At 35.4% G+C, this 11495-nt stretch overlaps 2 protein-coding genes and 1 non-coding gene across 3 annotated transcripts; 2 read left to right on the top strand and 1 right to left on the bottom strand.

Moving 5' to 3' along the window:
* Positions 1–82, top strand: TRNAS-GCU. Its single transcript has one exon. It is a non-coding gene; the product is annotated as a tRNA-Ser (tRNA).
* Positions 83–344: 262 nt separating this feature from the next.
* On the bottom strand, positions 345–3515 carry LOC116000265 (transcription termination factor MTERF4, chloroplastic). Its single transcript, XM_031240312.1, has 2 exons — positions 3275–3515; positions 345–2054 (listed from the first exon to the last, which is right to left on the bottom strand). Exon 2 carries the CDS (start codon positions 2025–2027, stop codon positions 456–458), a length of 1572 nt encoding a protein of 523 aa, XP_031096172.1. The 5' UTR covers positions 2028–2054; positions 3275–3515; the 3' UTR covers positions 345–455.
* Positions 3516–6132: 2617 nt separating this feature from the next.
* On the top strand, positions 6133–10111 carry LOC115998509 (syntaxin-32-like). Its single transcript, XM_031238092.1, has 5 exons — positions 6133–6427; positions 7916–8166; positions 8285–8463; positions 9148–9348; positions 9769–10111. Exons 1-5 carry the CDS (start codon positions 6187–6189, stop codon positions 9926–9928), a joined length of 1032 nt encoding a protein of 343 aa, XP_031093952.1. The 5' UTR covers positions 6133–6186; the 3' UTR covers positions 9929–10111.
* Positions 10112–11495: the final 1384 nt, after the last annotated feature.

The raw sequence follows: 11495 nt of genomic DNA, 5'->3' as shown, positions 1-11495 counted from the left end.
GTCGCTTTGGCCGAGTGGTTAAGGCGTGTGCCTGCTAAGTACATGGGGTTTCCCCGCGAGAGTTCGAATCTCTCAGGCGACGTATTGATTTTATTTTTTCTAGAATTCACGGACAGAACTCTATCCATATTAAAGGTTCAACGAATCTATTTTATTTGAAGGATATTTACAGAATAAATTATATCATCACTTGCTCCAGTCGTCCATATGTTATGCACACCAATAGCAATAGCTGTATTTGAAGTAAATTAATTGGACCTATAATATTGATTTATTGATTTTAAATTTTGTTGGGAAAGGTTATGATTTCTGGGAAAAGAATTTTTGTAATGATGGTATGGAAATATGAAGAATCAGCTAGTGCTAGGTTGCATATATTTCTAAAATGGTACATAACATAATTGAATATATTGTACAGAATAAGTTTATGCACTGATCAAACATTATAGTCTGTACTAATCAGTGTCACTGTCATCTTCATCATACTCAGATTCTGAATCATAGCTTCTGGGTTGCATCAGGCTGTTCATGTCAAAGGAGGAAGGACTCGATTCCATCTCTTCCATGTCAATGGAGTCATAATGCATCCGGTCCTTGAATTTCGCGTCTGAGCAGTTGAGCATCCATGCGAGAGAACACTTTAAGCCCTTTGCTGCAATCCTTCGGTGTCTGGGTTTTATGGTGGACTCGAGGCTGTATGTGAAGAACGCGGGGAAATCAACCAAGTCCTCCAATGGCCTCTCCATCTTGGTTTTGAAGTAATCAAAGCTTTGTTTCATGATGTCAATATTCAAGGCGAGTAATTGGGGGCACCCGACGACCATCTTTTTCAGTTGTTCTGAGGAAAAACCGCATGCCTTGAGGAAATCGACATGCTTCCGTGTTGGGGAGTTGTTGAGGCTCACAGCCTGTGGCATCTTCTCGACAACTCTACCAAAGTCCTCGGAGCTTATATCCAGAAGGGAATTGAGAAAACTTTGTTGAGTTTGCAGCTTTTCCTCAAGATTCATTCCTAAAATGGCAGGATATTGGGCAATGACTGAAGCGAGTGATGTTTGCCTGACATTGAACTGTAGGAGAGATTGCACATTTGGTTTCACTCTATCTTCTAGCCCAAATCCAAGAATGTGGGGATCTTTCTCAATCAACCTTGCCACGGCTAATATTGGAATTCCTAAACTCTCGAGATATTCCACGAAAGGTTTGATCACCCGACCTACTCTCATCCCTAATATCTCAGGATACCTGGTCAACACTCCCCCAATTTCTCTTCTTGCCACTCCAATTCCCACAAGATAAGCAACAGAAGTACTCATTGTGCCCTCAAGCTTAAACCCCAACACTTCTGGATATTTCTCCAGAACTCGAGGAATATCGTTTGGTTTAATGTCCATACCTTGGAGATATTTAACAACTGGTGCAAGGTCCACTACAACACTGGCATGGAGGACTTGTGGGTATCTGCGCAAAAATTCTGTGAATGTAGATTTTCTAACACCCAATTTGCCAAGGTAATCAAGGACAGGAATCATATTCTTCTTCACACTGCAGCCCAAAACCAGGGGGTAATTATTGATGTCTTCAATTGTAAGTCCCAGTTGGTGAAGGAAATCCACACGCTCTCGCATAACTTCAGCAGAGACAGGAAGCTCTAATCCATCAAGCTCATCGGGTATAATACCAATGCCTCTCAAGAATTCATAAACACGTGCACGGTTTGCTGCCCTTTCATTCTTCATTTCTAACAAACTAGGATGAGTATACAAGGATGCAGCACTTTTCTGTCTTTGACTGCCATTAACAGTTTTAGACTTGGGCGATTTAAAATCTACAGCTCTGGATGAAAGTGTTCTACCCGCAGCAGAGCAGCGTAGCCTCATTATTGAGCTGTTCTTCTCATAGTGATGTAATATACATAAATTCGAAGCTGAAATAAGTTGAGGTCTGCAGAATGCAAGGGCAGATAACTCGCAATGTACAAGCAAAAAGTTTGGTTTTGTAACGGCACTGTAGCATATGACATTCATATTTCCTGAGTCTGAATTGGCAAAATCCTGCACCAGAGAAAAGAATATCATGATGAACAGGCATATACCAAGATAGAAGTTGCTGACAAAATAAATTAGATTCTTATGCAATGAACTTTGATAGGCAGCAACTCAAATTCAATTAGATTGAATTTTATTTTTCTCCTCAAGTCCTAGACAGTAACCAGTTCCCATTATTCCATTAAAGCAATGGATAAAATTACTCAGATCTCAGCTATAGCAAAACATAAAATCAAGGATCTGAGCCTTTAATTCGTAAAACATGACAACATGGATTCAATCAACGAGCACGCCCAAAAACCTACAAATTTCTCTGCTCTGCATATTTAATATTCCTACAGCAATAATTCATTGATGCAACCCAAAAAAGGATGCACCTTGTATAAGTAGCTAACTCTATAGAGCGAATGATTCATAAACTCCATAAGCATTAGAGACTTCATGAATGCAAAAACAAAGGCCCCCTAAAAATAATCCCAGCATGACTAAGATATTCTAAACTCTTGAAGCATTTGGCTTCATGAATATCTTCATACGGTCATTACTTGCAAAGTTCCAATCTTAGTTGCTCTGTTTTGGGTGAGGTGAGGAGATACTAAATAGGAGTGCCAAAGTAAATATCTACGGCATCAAGGAGCCAAAGGAAAATGTAGACGATATCCATCTACACTTGGGAAAAGGAAAAGCAAAAAGGTAACACACTTTGGATCTTCGGCAAATAATCTCAAATTCGCCTTTGTGTTCCCTCCAAAATAATCAAGCACTAGTACACAGCAGTGATTTAACTCAAGTTCAAGAACTAAGAAATGCCGTTTAAACCCTAAATAGACCAATATAAATATGTATGCATATCTTACTCTGAGTTTTCCTAAAAAGGTTGAACTACACAGCAATTCTACAATTCTTAGCAGTTAGCCATCCACCTAAGATATGACTATCGTCGACTAGCTGCCACTAAACTCTATAATCAATCTTCACTGTTGACATTATGCCATTATACATGATTTTTTCCAGTTCTCGATTCTCATTACTACATAAAACGTTTGCTTTTCAGTTCTATTATTCTTAACATATTGAGAAATATGTTTATGTGAAAATTCAAGCTAAGAAAAAATAGAATCAAATAGAAATGGAATTTTTTAAATAATAAAACGGAAGTTAGACGGATAAACACAGACCATAAGGGAAATTCCATGAGAGAAAGACGATAAAATGGGAAAACTTACAGATAATGAGATAAGTAATGAACAGTCTAGGTGACTGGAAATCTCGTTCCAAATCAACTGGAGGCCATATATGGGGCTAACTGGGTTCTCGCCGTCGAAGTTCAGCGGCGATTAGGGAAGCAAGCAGGGGAGGTTTTTCTGGAGAACGGGATTGGAAGATGAGGTTTTTCTCTTTGATTGTTTTGCCAAGGAACGGCGCCGTTTCGATAATATCTTTGTGACTGTGTTTTGTTTCGTTGATTAAGAATACCCGCCCGATATTGCCAATTGGTCCATGTTGGTTTTGTGAACTCCGGCGAGTCAACAGTACCAACAAATTTACTTTCTCTATCAAATCTCTCGAAATGATTTGCTAAAAATTTACTTTTTCTCTCAATTTCTCGGGTATATTCCGATAGAGTTAATTCCAGCTAATGGTACTCCGATTATGTTAATTTTTTAAAATTAGTTTTCAACTTTTAATTTAGACAATTTAGATTCATTGATTTTCAAATTGTTTTCAATGTTGGTCATTTCGTCAAATTATGGTTAAGTTGATGTCAAATGAAGGGGTAAAATTGTCCGTTCACCTGTTTAATGTATTATTACTCGTATTTCTCATGTCATATACGCTATATATATATGAATATAATCTCAGTCGACTGAGATTATATTCATATATATAGCGTATATGACATGAGAAATACGAGTAATAATACACTATACAGGTGAACGAACAATTTTATCCATTCATTTGATATCAACTTAACCAAAATTTAACGAAAAGACCAACATTGAAAAGAATTTGATAGTCAATAGACCTAAATTGTCCAAATTAAAAGTCGGAGACTAATTTTGAAAAATCAACATAGTCGAATGACCATTGCTGGAATTAACTTTATTCAAAGCCTTCTTAGACCTTTTATACATGCTACTGAATACTAATGCTAGAAAGAATGAAACGCTCAGCCTCTTATTAATGTCATAAATGAAGCTATAAATGCTTTAATGCCTTAATCATGAGAGTTCGTGCTGGTTTCTCGTCTCCTTTGCGTCGAACCACTTTCCACAATGGCTAATTTAATCATTGCCATTAACTTCGCACGGATTATCCTCATTACCCCCCTCCTACCGAGTTCTCGGATTGCTCTTCTCGCCGTCCTCTCCGGAGGCTCCCTACTTTACACTTTCGGTCTTTCTCGACTTCTTAACGAATTAATCAAGGGAAAATGACACTTTTTTCCCCTATGTTATGTGCTTATAGCACTTTTCCCCCCTGTGTTATTAAAGTGACAGTTTTTCCCCCTCAGTTATTTTAAAAGTGATAGATTTCTCCGTTGTAATATTAAATTGATATTTTTGCCCTTAAAAATAACCATTTCATTTATTTTTATTCTCCAACCAATTATTAATAATATGTATGGAAGATCACAGTTCGATACGAACCTAATCAAACACTGTAGCAATTGAACTTAAATAGTATAGACGGTTACGGTTACGATTCAGGATAGAAAAAATAAAATAAAATAATTGTTGAATTTAGACTATTTTTAATTTAGAAATAAAATTATAAAAATAAATAAATAAATAAGTTTTGATTGGCGGTTCAAAATCGAAATTGGAACCAAACCGTACCGATTTATCAAAATAAGTGTTTGATCATTTTTACTATATATGACTGTGGTTAAGTTCCGGTTCACGGTTCAACAATTATTTAATTTTATTTTTCGGTTATGAATCGTAACCAGAACCGTCCATACTATTTCGGTATGATTGCTACAGTGTTTGATTAGGTTCGAATCGAATCGTGATCATCCATACCTATAAGTAATAATTTGTTGGAAAAGAAAAATAAATGAAATAATTATTTTTAAGGGTAACAATGTCAATTTCATATTTTAGGGGGAAAAATTGTCACTTTAATAACACAGGGGGAAAAAGTGCTATAAACACATAACATAAGGAGAAAAAGTGCTATTTTCTCATTAATCAATTCATAATAAATTAATAACTATTTTGACATAATCAAATAGGTATATATTCTCATACCTAAAAATCACAAAGTAAACTATCTTTCTAAAAAAGTCAAATTAATCAAACAATTAATTTGTAACTACGAGTGTCAACTAACCGATATACTCATATACCTTCAAATAAGCTACATAATTACTTTGTTTGGCAGAGCTTATTTAGGAGCTTATAACTTATTTTAAGCTACTAATAAGCTATAAGCTCTGTTTGGTAATGTTCTCAAAATAAGCTAGTAGCTTAAAATAAGAGTTTATTTTGAAACGCTACTTGGGGTAGCTTTTCAAAATAAGCTAGTAGTTTTTTAACTTTTTTCCATCATTATCCTTATTATTTTAAATAAATGACATCCTTTACCCCTCTCAATTAAAACCATTTTGATATTTTCTTTTCATTATGTTTGATTGTAATTTAAGTTTGATATTTATGTTTGAACATTAATTTTTGTATGAACAAATCTTATGAATTATAAATATTTTTTTTACTTTATATATTTTCAAATATATGTTCTTACTTTATATTTTATTTAAATATATTGATTTTATTATTTTATATTTTAATATATAAACAAACCTATTTAAATTTAAAATTATTTAAATTGTATGAAGATGTCTTTTTTAGTCTTTTTTACATTTATCAGTTTATCAAAAAGCTAATTTTACCAAACACTTTTAAGCATACCAGCTCCTCAGGTTTCAGCTTCGAGCTTATAGCTTTTCAGTTTTCAGCTACTTTTAAACTTTCAGCTACCTTTTCAGCTAGGTTTGCCAAACAAGATAAATGGGGTTTTTTTTTTTTTTTTTTTGGATTAAAATAAGATTGAAATATAAAAGCAACAATTTCACCAAATGGATTTTTCTAAGAAATGAGGGAAAGAAACTATTGAGTCAGTATCGAAGACGAGTATGAGATCGGCGCAATCGTCGTGCAGGGATCGGACACAGGAGTTTAACAATGTAGCAGAGAAATTGAGGAAACCGGTCTCCTCACCGGCGTCGAGCGGCGGGGCCGTCGATGGTGGAGGAGGGGCCAAGGCCGAGGCAACTCGACCGGCTGTTGCGTTTCACTCGGAGTTCAATAAGAAAGCTTCCAAAATTGGGCTGGGGATTCACCAGACCTCGCAGAAGCTCTCTAAGCTCGCTAAATGTGAGTTTCCTGATTGAAATTTATTAATTTGCCCCCCTGTAATGAATAATTTGATTTTGAATTTGGGTGCATAGGTGTGGTATTAAAATGTTCCTGCGAGCTTAAACCTACTGAACTGAGTGAATCATTTGAATCTTAGATCGTCAATTGGATAATTCTATTAGAAAATTCATAATTTACCAAAATCTTCAAGTATTTTTTTAAATTTGAAACCTGAGGATCATACTATGATAATATTATACTTTCCTAGTTACATTGAATACTGTTTTGATAAGTTCTGATATTCTAAGAATTTCATTTTTTTTTTGCAATAAAAGAAAATTGCTATAATAATTCGAGGACCACATCCAGTTCGTAAAACATTTTGTCATTGCAATTGTTTTCATTATGGAGTTTTATGTTCAGAACTGATAGCAAATAAGCTTCTTTATATGTATATATGTACACACAGAAATATTTGCTTTTCTGCATTTTGTTCAAAGCAAACTTGTAATATCATCCCTGTTCTAGCTCTGGTTTATATAATGTGACAACAAAGTGATGTAACAGCATAACATTCAGTTAACAATTTGGTTATTCCATTACCTTTGGAGCCTTTGTTAAACTTTGATGATTATGAAAAATTAAAACTATTATGCCCGTTCACATTATTGCTCCTTGATATTTAGTCCAGTTAAAAGTTCTTCTGCAGTAGACTATCTTTGATTGCTTACTATACGTAACTCTATTTTCCATTTTACGTGACTAATAGCATCATAGGGTTATTGAGTTCTCATAACAAGGTTGTGTAACATCTAAAATACTGTTGGAGCAACTGTATTGTTACTGTTGATTTTTAGTTCACAGTTGGCTAGGCTTAGTTCAATAATTACGTAGACAAATCCTTCGACTCTTTGGATCTGAAAGGAGCCATTGCAAATTCCCAATTCCATTTACATGAAGTGATACGTGATGGGGATATTGATCTAGATGAACCAAACCTTGTATAAGATTGCTTTCCTTCTAGCAAGTTGTTTCAATTAAAATGAGATTCTACTTTGAACTAAATAAGAAGGTACATCTGAGATCCTTCAGCCTGTTATGTGGCCTAGCTTTTTTCTTTTTGTTGACTTGAGTTCCCACTTCCATGTATGCTCTTATCCTGATTTTGTTTATAGTTGTAATGGTGGCATCATCAAATTGAATGAATAGTACTGAATGCTTGCTTAAGTTACCATTTCTGAAGGAACTCTCTCCTGGCAGTTATTGCAAGACTAATTATTGGACCCTTGGACATAGATAGTTGTGGAAATATAAGATTTAGTCAATCAAATTGTGAATTTAAGGTCATGGTAGAATTTGTGTGTGTAGTATGTATAGGATGCATGCAAAGCAGTTCCCTGAATACCCATACAGCTGTGTTTATCATTTTTTTTTATTTTTATTTTTTTCCATAATCACAGAACCAACCTGGTTCTTAAAATCCTAATTATTCCTGTGTCCTTACAGTGGCAAAAAGAACATCAGTTTTTGATGATCCAACAGTAGAGATTCAAGAGTTGACAGCTGTGATCAAGCAGGACATCACTGGACTTAATGCCGCTGTAGTAGATCTGCAGCTCCTTAGCAACTCCCAAAATGAAAGTGGAAGCATGTCTACAGATACGACCACCCATACAACCACTGTTGTTGACAACCTGAAAAATCGCTTAATGAGCACCACAAAGGAGTTCAAAGAGGTCCTCACCATTCGGACCGAGGTATATTGACCTCTCTTGCACATGACTTCAATGAGCCATTGATTTACACTGTTGTTCCTATTATTTAGAGAATTATTTATTTCTCCTCATAATTGGTGAGATTGAATTTTCATTGCAGAACTTGAAGGTTCATGAGAACAGAAGGCAGCTGTTTTCTTCAAATGCATCAAAAGAGTCCACTAATCCTTTCATTCGCCAGCGTCCCTTAGCTACCAGAGCAGCTGCTAGTAGCTCTGCATCAGTATCTCCCCCTCCATGGGTTAATAACTCTGCATCCTCATCTCAGTTACCTCTTAGGTATAGTAACACTCCTAAACTATACATTTATTAACCAGGCACCTAAACTATACATTTATTAACCAGGTTGATGTACCTTATCTATGTGGGTTTTTATCTGCTTGAGGAGGAGAAGACAGAAGGATGTTATCCATCACCCTTAACATCTCAGGATTGAAAATGTCCTACTTGGAATGATTATTTGCAACTAGGCTTAAACACAAATATTAAAGAACGATCTGTCTTATCTGACAACCATCTATACTAGTACATTTTAATGTAGCTTTTGATGTTTGATATCAATAGATTTTACAATGACTAAAAATAACTCTCTGAACTTACATGATATTCACTCCTTTCCAACTCCTTCCTGTTTCATATATGCTTGAAATTCTATCAATAATTTGAAGTGAAGGTATCTTTGTCAAATTGCTATGTTGATATAGTGATAGACAAAACTCACCCAAGACTCAAAGAGGAAAATGAAAAAGATTCAGGTACAACTGTACAAGCAACTATATTGGCCGGTGTAGCAAAACTAGAAGAAACATATCAACAAGACTTGATGAAAGTATCACTGATCAATAGTAATTTAGCTGACTTAAATAGAAGACAACAACTCTATACTCTAGTTGGTTTTATATGTCATTTTTTATTATTTCAATCTTGGCACATCTACAACCTCATTGTTTATTTCTTCCTCAGAAACAAGGCAGATGGAGAATCCCAGCCATTGCTACAACAGCAGCAAGGTCAACAGCAGCAACAATTGGCTCCTTTACAAGACAGTTACATGCAAAGCAGGAATCAGGCCCTTCATAGTGTTGAATCAACTATTCATGAGCTGAGTAGCATTTTCACACAATTGGCAACCATGGTTTCTCAGCAAGGGGAACTGGCAATTAGGTTAGTTTCCTTATGTTTTCATATGAAAATATGTTCTTGGCTACTTACATGTCTGTTCTCGATCCTTTATAAAGCTCAAGTGGTCAGACTTTAACTAGAGAGGTTAGAAAATCAAGACCCACCTCACATATCACATAAAAAGTGTGGTTGTTTGAACTCCAATAGGGAGATTAATGAGTTGTTTGGCTTATTCCATAGCTCGTGGTTGTTGTCCCCACCTTGCCACTCTTGGTAACTCCTTGTGGCTCTTGGTCCCCTATTTGCGGGTGTAAATAGATTGCAAATGATGGTTTATGAATAAGTTACTCCAATCTCCTATTAATTCACGAAATAAACGCCTGTTTGCATACTGGGAATATGTTTAACAAAAACAAAAATAAAAAATTGTATTTAACTTGGGAAGTTTGTGGGTGTTGACAGGATCGACGAAAACATGGAAGACACGCTGGCAAATGTGGAAGGGGCACAAGGGCAACTGGTGAGGTACTTCAACAGCATATCATCCAACAGGTGGCTGATGATCAAGATATTCCTGGTATTGATTGTATTCCTCATGATCTTCCTATTCTTTGTAGCCTAAAGCTTTCTGTAAATTGGGATGAGAGAAATATTTTTCCCTTTATTATCTGTAATTAAAATGTACACACAACGAAAGATGGTTTGTTAAAGAAACCGTGACACCAGCTGAGATGATGCGTGTTACGACATATGGATTCTTTCCCTTCTGATGATTTGTTAAATGAAACCTCATTTCAAGTACTTACTGCACTGTCAAAAGAAAAAGACAAACGGTGTAAAGTTGTAAACCTCCCATTTAAATATTGATTCGCTAATGTAATTTTTAAATAAAATAGTGCAAACTATTGCGTGTGCATTGTGTCCTAATATAAATTATGCCAATTATTAGGCATTTGTAAAATATAATGAGTTGCAAATATGTAGAGATATGTGATCTTTTAAAATTTTTTGTTCACTTAGTAATTTCTTTTTAATTGTTTTTATAGTGGGAAAGTGTCATTTTATTACAAAGAGTTTCAAAAAGAGAATAATACAATGTGAAGGTTGCAAGGCGTCGTGGTATACAAGACTTGAATGGGATATAACTCATATAGGACATTAGTCAAGTAGATAAGAAGTTTCACTTAAAACTTGCTTTTCAGGCTTTCAGCGGCATGGTGAAGGTTTGATCTTTGCCACGAATATTGGAAGTTTGAGTTTTGGATGATCTTTGCCACGAACATTGGAAGTTTGAGTTTTGGATGAATTTTTTGTGCATAGAAGTATACAATTTGGTATTAAGTTTCGAAATTAGATTGACTTAATGTACCTCCTTAGAGCATCCTTATCAATGGGGTTATTCCACGGTTTTTGAAGGGTTTTTTGTAAGTGTGATTAGGAAAGAAAAATTGGGAGGAGAGGAAAAAAATAAAATAAATAAGATTTAAAAAAAAATTAAAAAAGCTGAACAGTCAGGTGCGCTTGATGCGCCCATCGGGAGTGTGTATTGCATGTGCATGCGCCCGAGTGGGCACTGTTGTGCACGAAACGCACACAACACCTTTCATGCCCCATGAATGCCCAACCCCACCTGTCAATCATGAACCCCATTTTTGCATAAGCTTCCCAACCTTATCTCTTCACCTCTCTCTCTCTTCCATGTGAGCTTTGAATGTGACAAAAACTCCAAAACATTCACTGATGGCCTTGCTCTTATGGGCCTGGGGTGAGTTTAAGGTCTCAGATATAATTTGAAAAAAAAAAGGGTTACCAAAAAAAATATTGAAGGGGGACAAACCCCTTCCTAACAAGAACATGGTGGTACATAGGCATTGGCTAGCGCCCAAGTAAATGAAGCAAATATAAAATCCAAAGAGGCCTAAAGCCATTGAGGAGGAAACAACCCTATGATAACAACAATACATCAAGTTAAAATAAACATCTAAAAATATAGTCACCATAATTTGCACAACAACTCAATAATAGTGCAATAAAAGTAGGAACATGCATCACATGAACCACATCCCCTCCCAATCTGTATAATAAATTAATTAAATTCTCTCAATATTTGAAATAAAAATCTGAATAAATTACAAATTCACACAAAATTTATGAGCTAACATTAATTAATCTACACAATACCATATTAG

This window comes from Ipomoea triloba, chromosome 12 (assembly GCF_003576645.1).
Source record: "Ipomoea triloba cultivar NCNSP0323 chromosome 12, ASM357664v1".
Classification (NCBI taxonomy): Eukaryota; Viridiplantae; Streptophyta; class Magnoliopsida; order Solanales; family Convolvulaceae; genus Ipomoea; species Ipomoea triloba.
This window is presented reverse-complemented; position numbering and strand designations above follow the sequence as displayed.

Excerpts from the sequence above, each read along its gene's own strand:
- LOC116000265 (XM_031240312.1), bottom strand. The coding sequence starts at position 2,027 with ATGAATGTCATATGCTACAGTGCCGTTACAAAACCAAACTTTTTGCTT.
- LOC115998509 (XM_031238092.1), top strand. The coding sequence starts at position 6,187 with ATGAGATCGGCGCAATCGTCGTGCAGGGATCGGACACAGGAGTTTAAC. Across the intron at positions 8,464-9,147 it reads TCATCTCAGTTACCTCTTAG|AAACAAGGCAGATGGAGAAT; the intron begins GTATAGTAACAC and ends TTTCTTCCTCAG. Across the intron at positions 9,349-9,768 it reads CAAGGGGAACTGGCAATTAG|GATCGACGAAAACATGGAAG; the intron begins GTTAGTTTCCTT and ends GGGTGTTGACAG.